The 26,114-nt window shown below is 38.6% G+C and overlaps 3 protein-coding genes across 4 annotated transcripts in view; 2 read left to right on the forward strand and 1 right to left on the reverse strand.

The window, feature by feature from the left end:
• The first annotated feature begins 7,743 nt into the window (after window positions 1-7,743).
• Window positions 7,744-12,481, forward strand: LOC107594217 (NADPH oxidase organizer 1-like). Of its 2 annotated transcripts, XM_016284179.1 has the most exons (9): window positions 7,744-7,853; window positions 7,928-8,005; window positions 8,091-8,154; window positions 8,517-8,700; window positions 8,895-9,103; window positions 9,201-9,320; window positions 9,407-9,524; window positions 10,295-10,867; window positions 12,459-12,481. In XM_016284179.1, the coding sequence occupies exons 1-8, from the start codon at window positions 7,788-7,790 to the stop codon at window positions 10,860-10,862; spliced, it is 1,407 nt and encodes a 468-aa protein (XP_016139665.1). In that variant the 5' UTR covers window positions 7,744-7,787; the 3' UTR covers window positions 10,863-10,867; window positions 12,459-12,481. The 2 variants fall into 2 exon arrangements, with proteins under 2 accessions (XP_016139665.1, XP_016139664.1); XM_016284178.1 differs by lacking the exon at window positions 12,459-12,481 and having other exon boundaries at window positions 10,295-10,990.
• An 84-nt stretch (window positions 12,482-12,565) lies between these two features.
• On the forward strand, window positions 12,566-15,041 carry LOC107594218 (RING finger protein 151-like). The gene is made up of 4 exons (XM_016284180.1): window positions 12,566-12,641; window positions 12,912-13,057; window positions 13,288-13,384; window positions 14,388-15,041. The coding sequence occupies exons 1-4, from the start codon at window positions 12,639-12,641 to the stop codon at window positions 14,886-14,888; spliced, it is 747 nt and encodes a 248-aa protein (XP_016139666.1). The 5' UTR covers window positions 12,566-12,638; the 3' UTR covers window positions 14,889-15,041.
• A 644-nt stretch (window positions 15,042-15,685) lies between these two features.
• LOC107594202 (testis-expressed sequence 2 protein-like) overlaps window positions 15,686-26,114 on the reverse strand; it is an 18,160-nt gene continuing 7,731 nt past the window's right edge. The window contains exons 5-11 of the mRNA XM_016284163.1: window positions 22,371-22,655; window positions 22,093-22,192; window positions 21,086-21,218; window positions 20,333-20,467; window positions 19,578-19,790; window positions 16,363-16,483; window positions 15,686-16,193 (exon numbers count right to left, since the gene is read on the reverse strand). Of these exons, the coding sequence (XP_016139649.1) occupies window positions 16,029-16,193; window positions 16,363-16,483; window positions 19,578-19,790; window positions 20,333-20,467; window positions 21,086-21,218; window positions 22,093-22,192; window positions 22,371-22,655 (1,152 nt within the window). The 3' untranslated portion in view covers window positions 15,686-16,028. The remainder of the gene's footprint in view (window positions 16,194-16,362; window positions 16,484-19,577; window positions 19,791-20,332; window positions 20,468-21,085; window positions 21,219-22,092; window positions 22,193-22,370; window positions 22,656-26,114) is intronic.

Consider the following 26,114-nt stretch of genomic DNA (forward strand, 5'->3'; position numbering starts at 1 on the left):
CCTAAGAGCACAGTGGCCTCCATAATCCTTAAATGGAAGACGTTTGGGACGACCAGAACCCTTCCTAGAGCTGGCCGTCCAGCCAAACTGAGCTATCGGGGGAGAAGAGCCTTGGTGAGAGAGGGAAAGAAGAACCCAAAGATCACTGTGGCTGAGCTCCAGAGATGCAGTCGGGAGATGGGAGAAAGTGGTAGAAAGTCAACCATCACTGCAGCCCTCCACCAGTCGGGGATTTATGGCAGAGTGGCCCGACGGAAGCCTCTCCTCAGTGCAAGACAAATGAAAGCCCGCATGGAGGAATATTGTTTTACTCTCTCTCCTCCGTGTTTCCGCATTCGTCGCTAATCACTGCCACATGTGCTACGCCTACTCGCATACAACAGCGGAAGTGAGAGAAAAGTGTTTAATGTTTTAAATATGGGTATTTTTATTACAAAAATGCATCGATTTGCTACAGGAGGTCTTTATTAACCTCCCGGAGCCGTTTGAGGGAAAAAACAACAACTGCCCCCTAGTGATGGAAGAAACGAAACTTTGAATCAATTGAACCAATTGCTTCGCAAAATGATTCACTGTTTCGAAGTGCACGAAACACCACGCGCTGGTGACGCCTGCTGGTTAAACCTGTGTAAATGCAACACAAACTCAGGCTAAGCATGCTTAAAACAGCTTTTACAAACCCATTCCAAATGCTTTATTGAAAGCGCAATATATTAAATGCAATTAACAAATCATCAAAAAGGAAAAAGGAAAAGTGGGGGAAAAAATCTACACTACCATTCAAAAATTTGGGGTCAATAAAATTAGCATTTTTGAAAGAACATTTTTTATACTTTATATAGCAAGGATGCATTAAATTGACCAAAAGTGACAATAAAACTTCAGTTGTTTTAGTAGGTTGTGTATTTCAAATAAATGCTGTTTTTTGTTTTAACTTTCTGTTCATCAAATAATGTTTTTTATCATAGTTTCCACTAAATTATTCAGCAGCACAACTGTTCTCAACATTGACAATAATAAGAAATGTTTCTTGTGTGACAGATCAGCATATCAGAATGATTTCTGAATGATCATGTAAACTTTAAGACTAATGGCTGCAGAACATTCAGATTTGCCAACACAGGAATATGTTACATTTGAAAATATATTAAAATAGCAAACAGTTTTTTAAAATGTAATAATAATTTACTATACTATGGATTTAACTGTATTTTTGATCAAATGCAGCATTGGTGAGCATAATAGACTACTTTCAAAAACATACACATTTTCCAACTTTCAATATCTGCAACTTTTCAACAGTAGATTTGACAAAATAAATGAAAGATTCTTTTAAAAAATAGATTTGATTTGTTGAGCTTTGCTGATCTAGAGAGCACTAGTACTATTTCAGCAGTTAACATGCATGACTTATAAAATACTTTACAGAAGCATTTACAGTAGCTGTATCACAGCAACATTTAGAAAGTGAAAACCTGTCAAAAAGTCAACACGAGCTCGCTTTACAGGAATATCCAACCACATTCTTCAGTAAGGCTTACGAAACACACTTTCCTTGCTTGCACGGTACAACATGATTTGTTGGTTTAACTTAAAAAAGTAAGTAACCTGGTTGCCTTAAAATTTTGAGTTAATTGAAACTAAGAATTTCAGTTATTACCAAGATTTTTTTCTAAGAATTAAAGACTATTTTAACTTAAAATTGTTTTGTTGTCATAACTTTGGTTTAAATATTGTATCCACTTATTCAATCAATCAGTAAACTTTCAAGTCATCTTTATTTATATAACGCTTTATACAATAGCCTACTGCTCAAAGCAGCTTTACAGAGTCAAACAGGAAAATAGTTGTCAATAATGCAAGAGGACAATAACAAAGAGTCATGTTTCACTGTTTAGCACCAAAAAGGATTCTGCTATTGTTATAAGCTGAAGAACCCTTTTCTGGTACTGTTTAGAACCAGAACGTGTTACAACCCCAGATCACCAAGATTTCGTCTTCTGTTAGCAGGACCACATCACTGCAGATTGATGGTGCTCACTTCGGTCACCCACAACTATAATTCCATCAGTCATGTCATCATGAATTCCTGCTTAGAACCTGTGTGCTTTAATCAAAACAAAGAGAAGCACTAAATGTGCCTTACAATCTTAATGCTTACAGACTCCAATAAATATGTGCACTTATAAAGTAAATACATTTACTTACAACTTTGTCCAATCAATGTGACAGTCATTCCCATTATGTCTGCAAAGCACTTTGATGGATACAGCTGCAGAAGAATTGATCTTCAGTTATTCCAGAATATTATAAACATGACAAATACAGAAACACGTTAAAACAAACAATAAATATATTTTTAAAAAATGTACAGGGAAAGTCAAATGTCATGACAAGTATACGTTTCATTTACCAAAGCCATACTTTACAGTACAGGCAAGGCTTTTAAATTACATAAGACATGAAATTAGATTTAAAAAAGCTAATTTAACACATTTGTGTCTATCCTTATTGGCTGTTTATATAGACCTTTTTCATGGAACGCGAAATTACCCATTATGCTTTGTGGTTCTCTGTTTGTGACTGACACGACCTGATATTTTGTTTTTTTATTTGTTTGACAAGGAAAGCTGTGCGCAAACAGTAACACGCACACGCACACATATATATTCATTTATTTGAAGAAAGAAAAAGGGCAGGTACTAAAGCCAGCTATTATTACTGACTGTTATTCAAAAAACTAAAGTTTTGAACAAAATGTCTAATGCAATATACTTATTTATTCACGCAGCAGTACAATGGGTTCCGGTGAGGCACTTTAATAACTGCTCCAGTAAACTGAAAGAAGAGTTTGTACCTTCAGAACTTCATCTGAACCAAGGTTATGTCAGCAATATCAAACAAACTCTGAGGGAGGTGCTCGTTTGATTAGCTTATAATGTGCATAAAAGGGACAGTTCGAGTGGTTATCTCATTTCATCTCAAGAAGCTCCATACAAGGCATTCATGTCATTATTCAGCTTAAGTCAGTTCAATGTTGATTCAGTTTAGATCAATAACAGTGTCAATGTTGCTAAATTTGTCTCAATTCATTGCTGAATGTTAATTGACTTATAAACCCAAACTGAGCAAGTCAAAGGCGACAGTTGCAAGGAACCAAAACTCCATCAGGTGACAATAGTTGGGGGGGAACAGAAAACAAAGCTTGGCTCAGTTGTGGGGCCTGTTCTCCTGGCTGAAATGAACAAGCAGTGTGATTTAGGATTACAGGATGCATCTCATGTCAGATTCAAAAATGTGCAGATTTGCAACAAATTAGAAGCTAATTAGCCATCAATTCAATAATCTAATATTTCAGTGCACTGAATTGACAAAATCGGTCATTATGCTACCCAGATCAGTTCTGTGCGCTATTGAACACTACAGTTTTACAATAGTTTTAGGTGCTAAATAAATATTACATTATGTATAATTGTACCATAATTAATTCTAAGTTAACTAACATTCTGTCAAAATGGCTTATGAACAGGGGTGCACATAAAGTGGTGTGAAGGTGCGCATGCGCGACCAAAATAAAAAATGCGTTGTGGAAATAAGTTCAGACCGCTCACTGGTGGTACATGGCTTACAGCTGTTTATGCACATTCACCGTTTTAGATTGACTAACTGTAATACCGTATAAGATTTTATTTCAAACTGAAAGCATAAACCTAGGCTATGTGCTGCCGGTTTCACAGCAACATGCAAAACTGGCAACCCGCCAAAATAAATGCTTGCTGATTTTAGGTTTGAAAATGATGAAAATTAGAAGTTACACCTCGAAAAAAGAGGACGAGCTTTCTCTGAGCATTGGCGCTGTTGTGGAGGTGTTACAGAGGTCTGATAATGGCTGGTGGCTTGTTAGGTAATTAAAGTTCTTTACACAGATTGCACTGACATTCAAAGAATGATAGGAATGGCGAACTATTGTAAAGGCCAATTCACACCACACGAACACCAACAAAGAAGTTGGCTGTTGGATTTAGAATTTTATGAAAAACAAACTGTCATGTTCACACTGCCCCAGTGTTTGCAGCACGTGTGTTGTCAAATTGATGAAGTTGTTTTCTTAATTTGCAGGTGTTTTTTTCTATTTGCAGCGCATTGAGCTCTCTCGGCCACCATAGGACATGGGATTATTGCTGCAGTCATTAATTTACTCACAACTGTGGTTTATACTGTTCTGATACTGATTCATTCACAGGTGTGGAGATTTTCCAATTTATTTTGTTAAAGGCAGTTCTCAGTGTTTTATATGAGTCATAGCAGAGGAATATTTTGAACTGTTTTGTTTTTATTCAAATAATTTCATGTTGCACAACCTGCAATACTTTTGGCTGTGACTATATTCATAATACAACATGGACTTGATCGCCTTATTGCTTAATGGTTATCACATTTTAAAAATATTAAGTACTCAAAATTTTAAGACAATTCCTTAATTGGCATCCTTCTTCCAAAAATGCAGTAAAATGATCATCTACTGTTGTGCACTACAGTATAGTGCTCCGGTGTTTCATGTCATAACTGTTACTTATGGATTTTAGCATAGCTGGAATGCTGTATTGACTAATGAAAATCCAGGATCGGAACCATTTCATAAACATCATTGAAGTGGTATTTTACTTAATATACAGTTAAGGCCCAGTCACACCAAGAACATTAACTATAATGATAACTATATAGCGTCCATGCTAATGGTAGATAATATTTTGTGTCTTATAAACGCAGTGCATTCATTTCGTCTGCCACTTTAAGTGCTCAAGCTCTTTAATGTTGGATAGATTCTGATTGAATGTCAATGTTTTTATCATTCATCAGCTGAAAAAAAACTACTCTGAAATAGATTCCTTCTTGTTCCTCTGTCATTATCATTATAGTGTGGTGTGGACCGTGCTATTCTCATAGAATTCGGCCATCCAAGACGTGGATGAGTTTGTTTCTTCATAGGAACAGATTTACAGATTTGGAGAAATTTAGCATTACATCACTTGCTCATCACTGGATGCTCTGGATTTTTATCTGGATACATAACTGTTGTAGGAAACAAAAAGAGAAACTAGTTTATAAATAGCTTCTGGAGCTATTTTAAGAGAATAATTGGCTCTACATCTGTTTTAAGTACTTCATCAACTGTTTAACCCCTTAGCATTCCTGTAAAATTTGAATTCCTAAAAAGGCATAGCCAAAGTAAATTGGATTGCATGTTCTTGAACCATTTGGACCAGGGACGTGCACAGACATTTTGAGGGGCAGGGGCTCAAGTGGGAAAAGGGCCATTTTTTTTCTAAATAAAACATTAAATGTATTAGGGGGGTGCGATATTGACAAAAAGAAATATCTCAATATTTTCTGGGATTTTATCGATAACGATAATTAAACGATACTTTGCTGAGTGTGTTATTGTGCTGATATCATAAAGACTACCGTGGACAGCTGACTCTTAAAGTTTTTGATATTCTGCATATTCTGTGCGGTGATCAGTTCACAGCAGTGATAGAAATTAATCTTTTCCAGTAAGTTTAAGGGGTCTGAATACTTTCCGTACCCACTGTATATATATACTGTATATATATATATACTGTATATATATATATTTTTTTTTTAAACTAATGAGCAAATTCTTGTGTGAGCAAACTAGCAGAAATACTGTAAGGTCAACTCATGCCATGCCATAATATTGACCGATGTCGAGCTGCAAGGGTTTGACCGAATGATTTGATATCGCAATAAGGTACCAAAAATAATGACAAATGTTAGACATGTTTAATTCCTGAGCATTCTTAATGCCTTAGTTGAACAACTATTTTAATAGTCCTGTATGACTAATTATAGTGTACGAGTAGTTGTCAATCAGCTTTATTTCCTTGGTGCGTTCACTTTCCTGATACATAACTGTTGTAGGAAACAAAAAGAGAAACTAGTTTATAAATAGCTTCTGGAGCTATTTTAAGAGAATAATTGGCTCTACATCTGTTTTAAGTACTTCATCAACTGTTTAACCCCTTAGCATTCCTGTAAAATTTGAATTCCTAAAAAGGCATAGCCAAAGTAAATTGGATTGCATGTTCTTGAACCATTTGGACCAGGGACGTGCACAGACATTTTGAGGGGCAGGGGCTCAAGTGGGAAAAGGGCCATTTTTTTTTCTAAATAAAACATTAAATGTATTAGGGGGGTGCGATATTGACAAAAAGAAATATCTCAATATTTTCTGGGATTTTATCGATAACGTTAATTAAACGATACTTTGCTGAGTGTGTTATTGTGCTGATATCATAAAGACTACCGTGGACAGCTGACTCTTAAAGTTTTTGATATTCTGCATATTCTGTGCGGTGATCAGTTCACAGCAGTGATAGAAATTAATCTTTTCCAGTAAGTTTAAATAGATTTTTTTTTACCTTTTATGGGCAATTTTACCTTTATAAAGCCCTTTTTTCTAAAAGTGTGCATCATCTTTTCAGTCAAATTCTTAACTTGAATCAGTCAATTAAAATAATAAGTCATTTGGGCTGTTACCAAGAAAATGAAATCAGTATTGACTAAATTAATCTTTGCGTTGTTGTTGTTGTATTATAATAATAATAATAAGCAAATTTTTAACATCACAAAATAAAAAAAATAAATAGAAATTAAGCAACAGAAATTTAAAAACTTTTTCTGGTAATTACAGGGGATGGAGCTTTAGAAGAACAGCAATATTTCAAAAACACTTTGTCCGGTTTTATGAGGGACTTTCTTTCGGGTATTTTCCAGGAGGTCATCCTTTTGTTCATTGCTGCAGCTGGCTCCAAATCAAGACCATGGGCACATATTTTCTCCCGGACTGCCTCAGTTGAGTGGGTGGTGTGCGAAAAAGCATGTGTTTTGTGCCCTCACCGGGATAGCCAAAACGTGCGTCTGGGGTCCTTTCCCAGGTGATGATGTTGGCATGCAGGTGGCATGACAAACCCACACTGTTGATGGCCTTGAGCTGATTCTGCAGAGGAGTTTTGGCGGTTCTTCACAGGCCGCTGTGACGCCAGCAGCTTCAGATCAATGTTCTAGTTGTCTGCCCTCTCATCACCCTCAGTTTGAAGACACACCTGTGAGCCTCGCTTAGCCTGTCCACCTTCACAAAACCACCAGGTCATCATGGAAAAATTACTAAAAGATGACAGCCATGAATGGACTGCTCACGTTGGTTATTTTGATGGACATGTAATGTCCAATACAGTTTTTCATCGTATATAGTAGGGAAATTTACCGTTAACCATTTAACAAGTTTTTACTGTAGCATTTTTACAGTTTTTTACCGTTAAATTCACAGTCATTTTTTACAGTGTAGATAGAAAATTCACGTCTATATTGCCATTTACAGTAGTAGCCATAGATAGATTGATAGATAGATGGTGTTGTTTGCTTCTTAAACTGCTGTCATGTATACTATGAAAACAACACTGATGTTTTATCACTGACAAATATTGTGTCAAAACTTAACTTACCTTGGTTTGAAGACAACACTGAGGTTTTATTACTGATAAATATTATTATTCTGTAATAACTTCTTGAACTTCTCAGTTCGCACGTGAGCGCAGCCGCTTATCCGATTTGTACTCGCTCCACATTCCGTACAGGCTCAAGTGACATAAACAACACGCCCACGTCTGGCTGGCAATAAATGATGAGGATACTGGTGATGCTGAAAGAGAACAAGGAAGACTAGAGTTCACACCGTGATCTCGTTCTCAGAAACCGCATCAGCTATGAGTGATCCTCGTTTTCCTGTCGAAGCCCGACTTATCGGAGTAATGAAGAAAGGCAAAGACAAGGTAATAATATGTTGTATATTCGTAGGATAACTAAGTATTGGTAAGATAATTTGTTAATTTGTTTTTTACTGAAGTTCATGACATCCGTGCTGTGGTCAGACCAGAGTGAGTTAATAGTGTACAGATCTTTCCGGGACTTCAAAACGCTCCATGTAGGTTTTACAGTCATTTATTTATCACAAATGGTTATTAGAAGTGTAAAAATAACCAGCTAACCTACTTTTCTTGTTTTAACAGAGGCAACTGAAAAAGAAGTTTCTTGTGGATAACTATAAAGATAGAGTGCTTCCCAGATTTGGAGGTATGATTGGCAGTTTTAGGAGATTAAAATGTGCATAATATTACATATTTAAATATACAAACTTCACTCAAGTCAAAAATATTATTGTGTATTGTTTTAAGCCTATAATATCATAAAGTAACATTAATGTTTTTAAATATTTTGTGGTGATGCTCTCACATTGCAAAGGCTTTCGGGCATTAATGATTATCATTTTTTACAAAATGCATAATTATAATGCATTTTTTTTTATGTTGGAAGAAAACATATAGCTGAACTTTATCTGCAAGTCTGGCCATTAACCCTCTAGTGGGCCCTGTTAAAGGTGTTTTATCCACACTGTATTTGTTTTGTTGTTCAGATGTGATTTCTGTTGTTTGCAGCCCAGTGCATGGTGACTTCATTTCAGTTGAAAGGTCTGGCTAAGTCAGTATCTCGTCTAAGGTGTCTGGAGAAATACTGTTCCAGCCTGTTGCAGTGTGACACGACTGTGTCACATTCCTCAGAAGTCATTAAATTCTTCTTGCCTACTGAGCAGGAGCTTCTGCCAGAATATACCCAGAACAGGTATGTAGATTATTTCCTTGCAGCAGATAAGCAAGCAACTTCAGCTTGCCAAAACATGTACAGTATGTAGAGTAGCTCACTTCAAATTTCTGTCTTGATCTGTTTCTGACTACCAGAGTTTAATTCTAATGTGATCCTGCTGGGAAGTGTTTGTGTGGTAAACATCTGTTAAAGCTGCTCTCGTCTCTCTGCAGTGTGATGATTCTGCAATCAGACAACATCAACACTGTCAGCGGAGGACCTGACTTGGCGAATAAACGTCTGAGAAATGGCAATGTGACCCAACCTTTTGTATCCAAGACATATCGATGTGTGGCTCCATATGAGACCAAAGATACAAAGAACAGGCCATTCAAAGTAACTGTGGATGAAAGACTGGACGTGCTGATCAAAGACAAAGCAGGTATGTATCATCTGCCTTAAGGAAGTGAAACGAAAAGTTTACTGAAATGTTCTTTACAGTCTATTTATATTTTTATGTGGGCGTTGGTTCCGAACAGGTTGGTGGCTTGTTGAGAATGAGGATAAATGTCTAGCTTGGTTTCCTGCTCCCTACTTGGAGTTATGTGATGAGGAAGATGATGAGGATGAGGATGAGTTTGATTCAGCTACCTTTGAAAGTAAGACACGGTTGCTACGCAAACTTTCTGTTATAATGAATCTCCAAAGATAACCTTGCTAACCAAAAATTTTCTCGCTCCACTAGGTTCGCTGTACTGCGTAACAAGAAGTTACAACTCGAAAAAAGAGGACGAGCTCTCTCTGAGCATTGGCGCTGTTGTGGAGGTGTTACAGAGGTCTGATAATGGTTGGTGGCTTGTTAGGTGATTAAAGTTCTTTACACAGATTACACAGATAGGAATGGCAAACTATTGTAAAGGCCAATTCACACCACACAAACACCAACAAAGAAGTTGGCTGTTGGATTTAGAATTTTATGAAAAACAAACTGTCATGTTCACACTGCCCCAACAGACACTGACAAACACTGATTGAACATGTTCACTTGGGTGAAAAACAACCCCGACCAACGGCAACAGACTTTCGAGTTTGTTGGTGTTTGTTTGTGCGGTATGAATTGGCCCTAAGACGGATGTATTAATAGACAAGAGCAATGTGAAAGACAGGCCGCAGTTTTCATGTTTATGAATATTGATTAAAATTTACAGTCAAGACAAGTTACAATTTATCAAATGCACAACAATAAAGCATGCAGCAGTTATAGTTGGTAATGACATTTTATTTTCTAAAGAGAACAGACTTCACTACATACAGTATATATATTAAATTAAAAAAGAAACCAGTTCTTTAAAATAAAAATTAGATTTTATATTTGTAATTATTAAACAGTTTAAAGAATATTGTATTTTAAATGATTTCATATGTATTTATTTAATATATATATATATATATATATCAATTAATTACTGTATTTTTGATCAATTAAACGCTGTCTTGTCAGCATAAGAGTCTTCTTATGAAATGTAGTGTATTTCTACATATATATATGGGGGAGATACAGAGATGGGGGGGGGGTCTACATGTACATGGAGTCTTCCCCATACAAAACATAAATCTTTTATTCCCTCTACAGATATAACAGAAAGGTAGGCTATGTGCCCTCCATGTACCTGAAGCTCTACAGCAGCCCCAGTTTTGGCCTTCAGACTCTTCAGAGGAAACTTCACAGCTCCACTATCCACCAGTCTGCAAACAGCGCTTTAAAACTGGAGCCTCAGGTCCACTCACGAAGCAGAATGAATAGTTTCCTCAAATCAAACTCTCTGGAAATGCTGTCAGAGCCGGTACAGCACGAGGAAGCTGGCAGCTTCAGCGATGATGGAACGGACTTCAGCTTCAGTTCCTCAGACACCACCTCCATGAGCCCAAGCATGTTCAGCTCAGAGTGGGAAGAGGGCCTGAGACAGCAGGATAAAGAGCCAGACAGCAATGATAGTGGCATGTCCAGTGGCCAGTCAACCCCCACCAACTCAGACACTGGTCACCCTATGAAAGGAGTCGGAGCTCCCAGGGTGCCACCCAGACCACAAACTCAGGAGATCCTACGTCGCTGCACGGCCTACACTCGTAAAGCTGCTCTGGCAAACTCTGCTCGACTGGCCCCTGAAAGTGAAGTCATGGTAGATGAAGTGAGAGTATGAAAGAGGTGAGAGAGCATTTGGGTTCATATGACAATGAGAGACTCTTTCCTTTTATGCCTTTTTTTTTGTCTTTGAGTATGATACCACAATATTAATCTGAGGTTTTTGTAATCTCTTTTAATCCTTGGTGGGGCTATATTAATACTATAAATATTGAATTAATCAAATATATTATACATAACCTGGTAAAGGTAGTTACAGTATACTGTACATATTTAAAGAGTTTTATTTTTTCATTAACATTATAGTCAGACTGTTATCTTTTGTCCTGGAGCTAATGGTATTCCATACTGGAAAATAAAAAAATTGGACTTTTGTGTTAATGCCTGCACAAGTTTCACTAAATGTTTCAAACTTAATTTTAATAATTCTGATGTCATGACTTTTTTCATGGGAGCTGGTAATTTAATATGTACAGACTATGTAATATGTACAGAAGCAAGCACTCAATTAAACATTTCTACAGAGACTGTCAGTGTAGACCACGTTATGAGTAAAACAAAATAAATTATTCCACTCAATGCTACTATATATTTAGGCTTATTTTAAGAATATGAGTCTAATTATTATTATCATCAAAGAGTTGAGTTTGTTTTTGTGAAAGTTCCCTTGCGTAATTATGACGGTAACATGAAAAAGTCAGCTACTGCTAATAAACTTTTAACAATAACATAAGGAGTGGCTGAGATGTATTTATAGGAAGCTGCATTTCCTTAAATGAAAAATAAAACCAGACATTCTCAGAAACAGTTTGTCGCCCTTTATTGCTTGTTGATTATTATCATTCTAGAGATGGTGCATGTATTTGAGGACAAAGTGAGATTCTCCTGACAAATTCCCCTTATGTCAACATTGCATAGGATAATACAGTATGGAATGGCACAGGTACATTTCTTTGCAGCCTAATATCAACATTCGTTCACTATATTGATTATTCCACTTCCAGTTTTTCCTGTATTCTGGAAATTGCAGTGGTTTTGATTGTAAGTTTCATCTAGAATCCTTTTTAAATTAAATATTTACATTTTTCTAAATTGTTATCCACATTAAAAATTCCAGTATAATCATATGCTAAATCTGTAAACAAGTGAGTACAAAAAATACAATGAAAAACATTAAGACAATGGTGTACTATGTAATGAGGGTAGATTTTATCCATAAAAAGCACATCTTACCCCATTCTCCCCTGTATATTTGAATGGTGACCAGTACAAACTGGTGTTTTCTTTATTGTAAAAAAAAAAACTTTAGCTTTTGCTAAAGTCTTTCCAATAATATAGGTACTGATTTAGTTTAACTGTTAAAGTATGGGACATAAATTCAGTTAAAGTGTATGACACTGTTTATTAACACATTATTTTCACATATACCGGTAAGGATTTATAATATATTCTATTGTGCAGAGAATGCTGCTGTGTGTTCATTGGCCATTCAGACTATGCCTGCTCATTCTAGAGCAGGCAGCCATTGAAGTTCACTGGTTTCCATAGCAATGCCTTTGTCTAATAAGTAAAACCTAGATGGTACCAAAATAGGGTCCCAGTGGTTAGTGTAAAAAAGTTGTCAGGTGCTAACCACATTTGTTACTTGTGCTAGAATGGAAAAGAAGAGAAAATCGGACATCTGCGATGCATTTCTGAATGATCCAGGGTCAAGTGATCTCCTTTGGGACGTTTTGCTGCGTGTTGTTATGACAGATGCCTGTCTTTTGGCCACTACAAATTATTCAACATATACAGCATCTGTATTAGCTGTGCCCTGGCCTCACAAGTAAAAATGGTGAGTTTTTCCTTTTTTAATTACACTATATAAATTTGTGGGGGGAAAAAATTATATATATATGTATGTATATTTACTTCACAAGCTTAAACTTAAAAATTCTCATAATATGTGACATTAATTTTTTTATGATATAAAAATAGATTTTAAATAGTTCAAATAGTTTTATTTAAATTGAGTAAAATTAGTAATAATACTAGCATCCATATGACATTACAATATAAATAAAATTATTATATATTACTTTTTTTTATTTTATTTTGGTATTAGACTGGAGGTTATGAAGTGGAGCAGTTTGTGGATACCCCAGATGATGATCTGATTTGTGTCATCTGTAGAGCTGTTCTACGCTGCCCTGTACGACTTAAATGCAACCATGTCTTCTGCAAGGAATGCATTTTACAGTGGATGAAAAGGTAACAATTTAACAGTATTTTGTGGAAACTGTGATTATTTCAGGATTCTCTGATGAACAGAAGGTTAGAAAAAAAGCTTTTATTTGATATAAACTTTTGTTTACATTGTAAATGTCTTTACTGACACTTGATCAATTTAATGTGCCCTTGCTGAATAAAAGTATTACTTTCTTTAAAAACAACAACAAAATAAACTTGTTTGAGCAATGTTAAAGCCAGTGTTGTTTCAGACAGGTGAAATGCCCGTGTTGTAGGCAGCCTATCGACCAGAACCAAATGCTGGTTTTGTTTAAGCTGAGTAAATCTATTGGCCGTTTGGCAATCAAGGTAGGTAACTTTTTTTTTAATTAAAGGGATAGTTCACCCAAAAATGAAAATGTGATGTTTATCTGCTTACCCCCAAGGCATCCAAGATGTAGGTGATTTTGTTTCTTCAGTAGAACACAAACGAATATTTTTAACTCAAACCGTTACAGTCTGTCAGTCATATAATGGAAGTGAATAGGAACCACGGCTTTGAGAGTCAAAAAAACAAACAAAACCGAATTAAACCCTGCGGCTCGTGACGATACATTGATGTGTAAAGACACGAAACGATCGGTCTGTGCAAGAAACTGAACAATATTTATATAGTTTTTTACCTCTGATTCACCGCAATGTCCGAAATGTCCTGAGCGTGTTCTCAACAGCCGGCGCATGACACGTCTTCTTCTTCTTCTTGCTTTACGGCGGATCGCAGACTTATAAGTGCATTACCGCCACCTATCTCTCAAATGGACCATTGACACTATCTACAATCTCAATTAGGAGTGTCAATGGTCCATTTGAGAGATAGGTGGCGGTAATGCACTTATAAGTCTGCAATCCGCCGTAGAGCAAGAAGAAGAAGAAGACGCGTCACGTGCCGGCTGTTGAGAACGCCCAGTTCGGACATTGCAGTAAATCAGAGGTAAAAAAACGATATAAATACTGTTCAGTTTCTTGCACAGACCGATCGTTTCATGTCTGTACACATCAATGTATCGTCACGAGCCGCAGGGTTTAATTTGGTTTTGTTTGTGTATGTTTTTTTTTTACTCTCAAAGCCGTGATTCCCATTCACTTCCATTATATGAATGACAGACTGCAACGGTTTGAGTTAAAAAATCTTCTTTTGTGTTCTACTGAAGAAACAAAGTTACCTACATCTTGGATGCCCTGGGGGTAAGCAGATGAACATCAAATTTAAATGTTTGGGTGAACTATCCCTTTAAGTCTAATATACAGTATAGTTAAAGTTCTAGTACTTAAACTGTGAATTTGAAACAACTCCATGTGTCTGTGTTCTTAGTGTCGAAATGCGCAGCAGGGCTGCAGGGCCACTTTCCGGATTTCTAACGAGTACCTCCACATCTCCAGCTGTCCATATGAGTGGCAACTCTGTCCCCATGAGGGCTGTGGGCAGCAGGTGCTGAGGAAGGACTCGCAGGCGCATGATCAGAGCTGCAGCCACTGGCGACAGCTGTGTCCCATGGGCTGCGGCACGCTGCTCGTCCGTGAAAATCAGGCCCAACATAACTGCTACCGAGAGCTGCAGCAGCGCTATGTAGCCGAGCGGCGGAGGCAGAGGGCCATCGCAGCCAACCTGCGCAGGAAGATGCAGCGCATGCAGAGCCGGATGGCACAAATAAGGAGGCAAATAAACCTGATGTGTGAGAGCCTGGAGGTTGGCGATATGGAAATTGAAGAAGGGGAGGGAACCAGTGCTTGGACAGATGCTAATGCCGCCAGTCCGAGCAGCAGCAGACACCGTCACACTAACAGCAGCAGTTCAAGAGTCAGATATATATAGCGTAAATACCTTTCAGAATTCAAAGAGAGCATTCAAGTTAGTCCTTTATGTGTGCGGTTTTATTAAATGTGTCTTTCCACTTTTATAGTCATCTTAAAGGGATAGTTCACCCAAAAATGAAAATTACTTGCATCTTTTTACTCACCTTCATGCTGTTCCAAACCTGTATGACTTTTTCTTCTGTGACACATAAAAGAAAATATTTTGAAGAATGTTTCAACTGTCCATACATTGAAAGTCGAAACTGGACCCCTACCACCCACTGACTTTCACTGTATGGACTAAAAAAAATATAAAAAAAAAACAGAAGAAAGAAAATCATACAGGTTTGGAACAACATGAGAACAAGTAAATGATGACAAAAGTTTGTTTGTGGGTCAACTATCCCTTTAAGTGCAGCACAACACACAATATTACAGATTTACTGAGAAAAGAGAAAAGCATGATGATAAACAAAATTGTGAAGATTTTCTTTACACATTCCTTCTACAGCTTTGAGAGGTTAATAAAGTGAGACATTGATGCTAATGCATTAAAAAGATACTGAAAAAATACTGTAACATTCAAATGCCTGCTTAAGTTCAGATATAACAATCCTGAAGTGACACTTGACAAGAAAATGTGAAACCATACAAAAAATGTCTTTGATACTAATGATAATAATTTCTGATGTAAAATGCAAATACTTCTGGATCATCTATGTGCAACTTTTTTCAAAAAGAGTTGCATTTAATTCTAAATATGAATTCTTAAATAAATTCATTATTATTTGATATTTATTGATTATTACTCATGCTTATTTGTCTAATTTAAGCCACTGTGGAAGTTCAACAAATAATCAGTTGTCCTCAGGACATAAAAACACAATAAAGTAATAAAATGGTTTATTCACACATTAAGCCACTGGTATGATAAGAATAACAGACTTGGGTTTCCGGGATGATGGGAATCTTACCCACTGTGCCTTGTATTGATTGTATGGAGATATCTAATTCATTTAGAGAGAACATGTGTGGGAGTTACTGACATTTTGCTGTCCTGCAATGTTTAAATGAAGTTGAATGTAAATTACACTACTAGAAGTTTGTTGAAGTTAAATGGTGTTACTGGTTTATTGTCATGTCTATCCACAAGGAGGCACTACTGTAGTTCTGCAGAATGTTCCAGATCACACCTGTCAGTGGAGGTCATAGAGGAATGCTGGGAGAGCTTTGCAGGGTATTGTGGGAAAGCTGGTGTGTTGTCCATCCCAGAGTGCATTAGCGGCAGGTAAATGTCATCCATGTTGGGCAAAACAAAAACTTTCTGGAAAAATAATTGGACAAGATTTGTTATGGGGGTTAATGTAAACATTTTACATGAAATAATTTAACTAAAATAAACAATTCAATTCAATTAAATTAGCTGCCATATGGTTAACATGCACGCCAATTTATAGTGAAGCTCCAGTCATCACAAAATCATCAAAACAAACCTGGAACTCATCCTGTAGCTTCTTTTCAATCCATTCAGTTACATGGCAGAAAGTCACTTCTCGCTCTCCAAGTTTGGGTCTGACTCTTAGATCAAGCTTCGGGGGCCCGCAGAAACTATACCTGAGAGAGAACCGACAAAACACTTAATCTGGGGCATGCATCCAAAGACATATCTGCAAACCTGATTGCACATAATGATTTATAGGCAAAAAGCGGCCGCTTTCCCGCTCTTAAAGTGCACCTTAAAGTGCACTTATTTTGATTTGTTGATTCAAAGCACATGTAAAGTACTTGATTAGAATTTTATCAGTACCATTTTATTCAATATTACATTAAAGTTAATATATTTTAAATGTACAAAATTGCTTCATCATCAATAAATTTTATCATTGCACATGTGTAATTTCAAATATCAAATAAATAACAAACAAGTTTTAATTAGTTTGCCATAGATGCTTGACAGTACACTTTAAACATATTTCAAAGACAACAGAAGTAATAATTATAAAATTACATATAAAGATGTAGTAAAGTCCTCCTACTTTAGTTAAAAACTCTACAGTCCAATTTACAAATTCCACATTTCTTTTAAAGTATACTATTTCCATAACAGAGGGAAATTTCATTGCTCCAAAATTCTGCTCCTCATAACTGCACCTGAAACATCAAATATCTTCTGACTGGCTGTGATTGCATCACTGAACTCATCACATCACACCAGGTTTACACTTGGCATTAACATGCGACCTGTATACCGATGTTGTCTACATACACATTACAGAAAAGACTAGTGTAAATGCGCTTCTGATCGGAATGTTATCCAATAAGCATGTCCTGGTCCAGAAGTAGTCGAGGACGCATTGTGATCGGATCCCAGTGTAATGTAAACGTAATCTAGCCATCGTGTCTGCAGTCGCAGGTCGACGTCACGCAAAAAAAACCCACCCCCTCTCTCCCGAACTGCCTGAAGACTTATTTAAAGGGTTAGTCCAGCTGATACTCTCCAAAATGGCGCTACAGGGTGATGCGGAGGAGACGAATTGTTGAATAAAGTCTTTTTTTTTTCTTTTGCGCACAAAAAGTATTCTCGTAGCTTCGTAAAATTACGGTTGAACCCCTGATGTCACATAGATTATTTTACAGATCTCCTTGCTACGTCTCTGGACTTGGGAACATTTCAGTTGTATTGCTGTCTATCAGGGTCAGACAGCTCTCAGATTCCATCAAAAATATCTTAATTTGTGTTCCGAAGATGAACAAAGGTCTTACGGGTTTGAAACGACATGAGGGTGAGTAATTAATGACAGTATTTTCATTTTTAGGTGAACTATCCCTTTAAATATTGCATGCCAATGCGCGGGAAAGAGAGATCCAATCGGTTATCCAAATAGAGAAGTCACTTGATGTTGCCAAGTGTAAACGCGCCATGTCCTGATGACTGATGATCCGATCTGCTTGATCGGATCACAATGATCGCATGTTAATGCCAAGTGTAAATGCAGCCAGTGTTACACTTGTCTCTAATCCATTACCCTCAAATTTAAATTTAATTACAACAAAGTCAAACCTTCAAGAGTGAATGACACCAAACTTTAAGTAGCATGATTGCTCCAGATAATCTCTGCAGACATTGTGTAAGCTTAAAACTGCAGTCTGTAAATTTTGCCTCTTTGTCGCCATCTCTGTTTGAAAACCTGGAATTGCAGCTGAGTGCTGAATTATCTAGCTTGCGTGGGTTGTGAGTCGGCGCGACTCCAGCGCAGATGAATCTAATGTTTTGAGGAGTATGTGTGTGGCAGTCAGTCACCGCACCGGTGTGGATATTGCACTTTGCACTCACAGATTCTAGCCTACGTCTTGGAATATGACCCAAATAAGAATTTTCACCGAATATTGTCATCTGAACAAGTAAGAAACAAGTCTGCCACGTTTGTTCTGACCAATTGAGGAAAAAAGCCTTACCATAAATCTCGCTACCAATGGTGATTAAATCTAAAGATCGGTTAGCTCATATCACATCAAACCGTTCAAATTATTGTTATTGGTATACTTTATTCTCAAATGATGTTAACAACATCAGCATTGCGTGACTATGAGTATAGTGTGTATTAGCGTGTAGATTTCCATTTCTGCACAGTCTAATCTAATTGTCATACTCTTTGAATTTCATACTAAGAAATTCTTTTAACCCAAAAAGAAAAATTATGCTCCCTTCGAACTGGTTTTCTTTAAAATACAAATCTTTGTAATCCCAGGTTATCTGTAATCAGAAGCACATTTATAACTGGAATATAATTTCATTTCATTCACATGTGTTTCATAAACACATAATCCTTTATGAATTACAAATCGCCATCAAAATTATACATTTAATTATATTTTATATTTTACATATATATATATTTTATATTTTATGGCTGCTGTGAGAAAAGGCTATAAACGATCGGCCACCTGCAGGATCCTCACATGCGATAGCCTAGTAGCCGGAGCAACTTCTTTATGTTTACAGACGTGACGTAATGACGCAGTGCCATGCTCAAATTTCCCACGAAAACCTACCCGTACCACTCAAATTAGAAAACATTACTATAAAATAACCTTTGTGAATCGGGCTAAAGTAAGGCGATAGTTTTGAACACTGGCTGGTTATGTACTTGCTCAAATATTGATTTCGGATCATTTTTAAACAAAAAAAGTTACGGACTGCAGCTTTAAGCAAGGTCCCTAATGTACTGTGACATTAACAGCGTGTGCTTAGCTGAGTGAGAATGGCTCGTACCATATTCTGTCGGTGGGGGGAGGAGGAATGTTGACGTCAAGTGTTCCAGAGAGCTCTTGAACTTCCACTGCAAGCAGCAGCGGGGTGTTAGACATTTCTTCAATCTTTTTTTTAATGTACTCATTTTCCATGGCCTTCTGGAAATACTTCGACTTGGCAATCTTGTCGACAAATCTCAAGATCCGCCTACTAGTACTGCCTCCAGCTGCAGCCCTGTGGGATGCAAAGTTCGTCAGGTGCCCTTGATTTATTTTAAGCTGCATTTATTTTCAAAGGTCTCAAAGAGAGAATGTTTCATAGGCATAATTCACCCAAAAAATATTGATTTCGGATCATTTTTAAACAAAAAAAGTTACGGACTGCAGCTTTAAGCAAGGTCCCTAATGTACTGTGACATTAACAGCGTGTGCTTAGCTGAGTGAGAATGGCTCGTACCATATTCTGTCGGTGGGGGGAGGAGGAATGTTGACGTGAAGTGTTCCAGAGAGCTCTTGAACTTCCACTGCAAGCAGCAGCGGGGTGTTAGACATTTCTTCAATCTTTTTTTTAATGTACTCATTTTCCGTGGCCTTCTGGAAATACTTCGACTTGGCAATCTTGTCGACAAATCTCAAGATCCGCCTACTAGTACTGCCTCCAGCTGCAGCCCTGTGGGATGCAAAGTTCGTCAGGTGCCCTTGATTTATTTTAAGCTGCATTTATTTTCAAAGGTCTCAAAGAGAGAATGTTTCATAGGCATAATTCACCCAAAAATCACATTGCACCAAACCTGTATCACTTTCTTAGCTGGAACACCAAACAAGGTATTTAGCAAAATGTCCAAGCTGCCCTTTTCCATATATTTAAAGTAAATGGCGATCATGGTTGTTCCTGAAGCAGCTTGGACATTGTCCAAAATATCTATATATTTTGTTTTGCATTGAAGACAGAAAGTCATACGGAATGACGTGAGGGTGAGAAATGATTTTCATCAGAATTTTCATTTTTGGGTGAACCATCCCTTTTAAGGACATAATAGAGGACCTCATAAGTAGTGTCAGCAAGACACATAAATCTTGATGTTTCATTTAAAAGAACAGCATTTCTGGCATACATTCCGAATAATAAAGAGTTGTAACATCCCAGAAATTGAGATCCCAGACAAAAACTGTTTGTTGAATTACACAAATTATTCAGTTAATAATAATTACCCCTCAACACCAGGTAGAGCCTTTTCAGTCAGAGTTCCTTGAGTGTCAGCAGATGAAACTTCCTCCTCATCAGAGGATCCTGCACTTGAGGATTCCTCATCACTGTCAGCCAGCACAGAGAGCCTGGACCTGCTACTACAGAACACATCCGGACAGGACCTCATCATAACAAGATATCATAAACATACACCCACAAACATCACTAGGATTGTACTGAGTCTAAGGAACAACAATGCAGTGCACAGTGGGCTCCAGAATTGTGAATCAGTGAAAATGTTTTAATTTCAAATTCTAATTAAATACACGCTTTTTCATTATAACTGATAAAAGCATATAAGCAATGTTTTTGAAAGAGGTCTCTTATGCTCACCAAGGCTGTATTTATTTGACCAAAAATACAGTAAAAACATTAATATTGTGAAACATTATTACTATTTGAAATAACTCTTTTCTATTTAAATATATTTTTAAAACGTAATTTATTCCTGCGATAGCATATCTGAATTTTCAGCAGCCATTACCCTTCAGTGTCACATGATCTTTCAGAAATTATTCTGATATGCTGATTTGGTGCTGAAGACATATTTCATATTATTATTAATGTTTTAGCAATGCCTTTTAAAAAACTGACTTCAAACCTTTGTAGTATAGGTTACATAATAGACTTTGTAGAGGCTATGCTGTGTTAAGATAAATGCTAGATAACGACACAGTTTTGTCTCAGAAAATAAATTTTATTCTCCAAAAACTTACAACAAATGAATGGTCTCCAACTCTGTCTCTGACTCAGGGACTCCCTCCTTCCCAAGTTTGGAGAAGTTGATTTTGGTCTCTAGAGTCATCTGTAGCGCTCCTGTGTACTCCACCTCCAAATGCAACCAAAGGCCTGACACACAAAGACAAGTTTTTTTTCCCCCCTGTATGATGTAATAAAAGCCAAAGTTTCCTGTTGTTGTTTCAACTTTTGTTCCTGTTGTTCAACTTTTACTTTCAGTAATAACAGTAATGTTTCAGTAATGTTTATTTAAATAAATTCTATTCAGAAAAATGCATGATTTCTTGTTATAACTCTCTCTCTCTCTCTGTATATATATATATATATATACTTATTAACGTTATATTGTATTTTTTTCAGCTAATCTCACATACATTCATTCACTATTTTAATATTTACTAATAATGAATTAATAATGAATAATGTGAAATCAAAAACTCTTAAGTGTATGTCTATAGCACCACTATATGTCAGCGGTCAAAATTAAAGCGATATGATCTGATTTGGATGAAATGTCAAATATTTATAGCACAATAAAATGTCCACATGTCTACTAGGACACATTACAAATCCATAAATGGGATGAGACCTGAGCAAGGGAGCTAGACTCTGTTGAAAGCCATTACGTGTTACATAACACCCACAGATCATGAGGCGGGGAGTAAAAGACACATGATGTGCCCCACACCATATTAACTTCACTTCTCATGGGGAAAATACATCCTGCATATGCTTCACAGTGAGCATTTTATCATACAGCTGAATGCGTAAACAGACACGTGCTCACGCTCACAGACATGCTGCTATTTTCAGAGGACAATGATGTGATGTTGTGTGCTTCTTTGATCCCTGATATTACAGAAGGATAATAACATCTCATTTACTGTTCAGTGCAGGAGCATAATAACACATACGCTCAAACAGTCCTGATGGATGAATGACCTAATCTACTCTTTTATAAGAGGCTCTTAGGAGCCCCACTCACCTCTGCTGTTGATCTGTGGTAGAGATGTGCCTGTTATCTGAGGCATGCTGGAGCCCATGGCCAGTTCAGTGAGGGACAATTCATCCATGAAGTAAGGCAACTGTGGAAAAAAAGGGTAAACTCACACAGAAACATATGCACACTGGGTAGGAACATTAATATCGCAAGCTATTTACTCTACTTTTCGAAACCATGCTTAAGGAAGATTTAAAAGAACATTACCTCCTCATACTTAGTCCAGTTAAAGAACATCCTGTAATTCCTATCTGTTCTCTTACCCGAATTTTGCTCAGCTTTCGCTGAATCTTCTGTTGGACTTTATTAGCCCAGTATTTCTCATGGAGGAAGTCCCAAAAGATCCGACCAATTAGTGCATTCAGCCAGTCAGGTTTTGTTTCATCCTCATGACAACAAAAGGTCTGTTCCAAAAGGGGTGATGGAAGAAAAACTTTGGAGTAATGAAGATACATGGGGGGATAAGCTGTGTCACTTAAATTGTCCTCTAAACAAGAAGAAATGTAATATATTTCAAGATACTTGCTGTTAAAGGGACAGTTCACCCAAAAATTGGGGGGGTCCGAAAACCAGTCAGTATCTGGTGTGACTATGTCACAGTGCCTGGTTGTGGTGCCCTGGACTGGCCACTTGAGGGCGCTCTCCCGTTTCTGTGTTACATGTGTTGAACTCCATTTCCCATAGTCCCTTGCCTGTCGTTCTGTTCTGGTCATGATCATCTGTTAGTAATTTACTCATCATCCCATCACTACATATACCATGCTCACTCTGTCTGGCTTGGCTGCAGTATTATTTGATATCTGATGTTTGATGTTGTTAAGGTTACATCGTGTTCTCTGTTCCCTGTGTTTTGGATTACCTTTTGCCACGTTTCTCTTCTGTTCCGTTTATTTCATACTTTAATAAACTGCACTTGGATCTATCTTTGTTTTCTCCTGGCATTCCGTGACAGAATACTGCAGCCACTACAAGATCCAGCAGTTTGTTTTTATTTTTCCCTTTTTTTGAACTATGGACATTCGGATTGTCCCTCCTGCCACAGGGAAGGAGCGAATGGCTCGATACCGGACTCTTATGGCTCGGAGACAGCAAGGAATGGAGGTTGGTGGTTTTGTCCAGACCTTTTGGACATTGGCGGTGGGGCTGAATTATAATGAGGCTGCACTTAAGGACCTCCTTAACATCTGTCTGGATAATCCTTTGCCCCAGTGGGAGGTGGAAGGACTCGAGATCCTAGACTTCTGGGGCTTCGTCAAGTATCTCCAGGGTCGAAGTCAGTTGGCAATACCAGGCCAATCAGAACCCTTGCGCAGGGATTTTCCCACCACCTCTATCCTTCAGACTCCCACTAAGCGGCGGAGGGCGAAAAGGAGGACAGTAAAGCCCACTTCAGAGCCCGCTCCAGTCCGGGAGCTCACAGAGCCCACTCCAGAGCCCACTCCAGTCCGGGAGCCCACAGAGCTCATTAAGGGAGTCACTCCAGTCCGGGAGCTCACAGAGGGATTTACAACACGCAAATTCATCCTCTCCTCCCGAAACACGTTAAAGTAGGTCTCCGGTAAACTGGGAGAAGAGCAGAGTAAACTTTATAGTTACCTACACAATCTGTATATGATATCAATAAAAACATGTCAGATTATATTTGTAAGGATCATTATTGCCGTTTCCATAGACATCAGCATGCATTTTACAAACTGTAAATGTATGGTTTTGCTAGTACTTATGTGTATTTAAATGTCTGAACCCTAAAATAAGTATTATATGGTTGAAAACAATGAATATTTGTCATAATATGACACGCGCTCAGCGCGTCCGATCTGGCTCCGCGCGAAAGCGGATTTAAATTCAGCAGTTGATGACGTGACGCACTGAAAGTTCTAATCACACCGGTGTGATCGTACGCTTCAGGGACCAGCCAAGACTGATCACACCGGTGTGATCGTACGCGTCAAAGGGTTAAGGAAGTCACTCCAGTCCGGGAGCTCATAGAGTCCACTTCAGAGCCCGCTCCAGTCTGGGAGCCCACAGAGCTCATCAAGGAAGTCACTCCAGGCCGGGAGCTCACAGAGTCCGCTTCAGAGCCTGCTCCAGTTCGGGAGCTCTCAGTGCTCTTTAAGGAAGTCACTCCAGTCCGGGAGCTCACAGAGTCCACTTCAGAGCCTGCTCCAGTTCGGGAGCTCTCAGTGCTCTTTAAGGAAGTCACTCCAGTCCGGGAGCTCACAGGGACCGTTGTGGAGCAATCGGCTTGTCCTGTTGCAGCCGTTGAGGCTGGTACCAAACTCTCTCTGCTCTTGTTTTCAGTTTTCCCAGAGTTGCTGAGAGGGTTTTCTGTCCCACCAGTGTTGTTTGACAGGATTCCGGCTCCGATGTGGTTGCCCGCCTTGGTTCTGGTTTGGTAGGAGCCTCACTGGCTCACTCCTCCGGCTCCATCCTGACTATCTGCTGGGTTTCCTGTATGGTTGGGGCTTTGCTGGTTCTTCCTGCTGGCCCCGCCTTGGCTTTCCACCCTGCCGGTTCCGCTCTCATACCCTGGTCTACCTCTGTCCCCTGACCCCCTTCCTTTGCATGGTCCTGGCCCGCCATCCCTCTCCCTGGTCAGCCTCAGTTCCATCTCCCTCCTGAACTTTTATGTTTTCTGGTTGAGCGTATGGTATCCGCTCCGTAGAGGGGGGGTAATGTCACAGTGTCTGGTTGTGGTGCCCTGGACTGGCCACTTGAGGGTGCTCTCCCGTTTCTGTGTTACATGTGTTGAACTCCATTTCCCATAGTCCCTTGCCTGTCGTTCTGTTCTGATCATGATCACCTGTTAGTCATTTACTCATCATCCCATCACTACATATACCATGCTCACTCTGTCTGTCTTGGCTGCAGTATTATTGCAGTATTTGATATCTGATGTTTGTGTTTGATGTTGTTAAGGTTACATCGTGTTCTCTGTTCCCTGTGTTTTGGATTACCTTTTGCCACGTTTCTGTTCTGTTCTGTTTATTTTATACTTTAATAAATTGCACTTGGATCTATCCTTGTTTTCTCCTGGCATTCCGTGACAGACTACCATTTGCCTCACACAGTGTAACACATCTCCTTCGCATAGAGTTGATCAGGTTATTGATTGTAGCCTGTGGAATGTTGGTCCACTCCTCTTCAATGGCTGTGCGAAGTTGCTGGATATTGGCAGGAACTGGAACACGCTGTCGTATACACTGATCCAGAGCATCCCAAACATGCTCAATGGGTGACATGTCCGGTGAGTATGCTGGCCATGCAAGAACTGGGATGTTTTCAGCTTTCAGGAATTGTGTACAGATCCTTGCAACATGGGGCCTTGCATTATCATGCTGCAACATGAGGTCGTGGAAGAATGGCACAACAATGGGCCTCAGGATCTCGTCACGGTATCTCTGTGCATTAAAAATGCCATCAATAAAATGCACCTGTGTTCGTTGTCCATAACATACGCCTGCCCATACCATAACCCCACTGCCACCATGGGCCACTTGATCCACAACGTTGACATCAGCAAACCGCTCACCCACACGATGCCATACACGCTGTCTGCCATCTGCCCTGTACAGTGAAAACCGGGATTCATCCGTGAAGAGAACACCTCTCCAAAGTGCCAGACGGCATCGAATGTGAGTATTTGCCCACTCAAGTCGGTTACGACAACGAACTGCAGTCAGGTTGAGACCCCGATGAGGACGACGAGCATGCAGATGAGCTTCCCTGAGACGGTTTCTGACAGTTTGTGCAGAAATTCTTTGGTTATGCAAACCGATTGTTGCAGCAGCTGTCTTGGTGGCTGGTCTCAGACGATCTTGGAGGTGAAGATGCTGGATGTGGAGGTCCTGGGCTGGTGTGGTTACACGTGGTCTGCGGTTGTGAGGCCGGTTGGATGTACTGCCAAATGAACATTCAATTCACAATTCGTCAATTCATGGGCAACAGCTCTGGTGGAAATTCCTGCAGTCAGCATGCCAATTGCACGCTCCCTCAAAACTTGCGAC

Source organism: Sinocyclocheilus grahami, unplaced genomic scaffold, assembly GCF_001515645.1.
Source record: "Sinocyclocheilus grahami isolate Dianchi unplaced genomic scaffold, SAMN03320097.WGS_v1.1 scaffold180.1, whole genome shotgun sequence".
Taxonomy (NCBI): Eukaryota; Metazoa; Chordata; class Actinopteri; order Cypriniformes; family Cyprinidae; genus Sinocyclocheilus; species Sinocyclocheilus grahami.

Coding starts and splice junctions, on each gene's coding strand:
- LOC107594217 (XM_016284179.1), top strand. CDS start 7,788: ATGAGTGATCCTCGTTTTCCTGTCGAAGCCCGACTTATCGGAGTAATG. Junction 8,155..8,516: donor AGTGCTTCCCAGATTTGGAG/GTATGATTGGCA, acceptor TGTTGTTTGCAG/CCCAGTGCATGGTGACTTCA. Junction 9,525..10,294: donor AATGGTTGGTGGCTTGTTAG/GTGATTAAAGTT, acceptor TTCCCTCTACAG/ATATAACAGAAAGGTAGGCT.
- LOC107594218 (XM_016284180.1), top strand. Junction 13,058..13,287: donor ATTTTACAGTGGATGAAAAG/GTAACAATTTAA, acceptor GTGTTGTTTCAG/ACAGGTGAAATGCCCGTGTT. Junction 13,385..14,387: donor TTGGCCGTTTGGCAATCAAG/GTAGGTAACTTT, acceptor CTGTGTTCTTAG/TGTCGAAATGCGCAGCAGGG.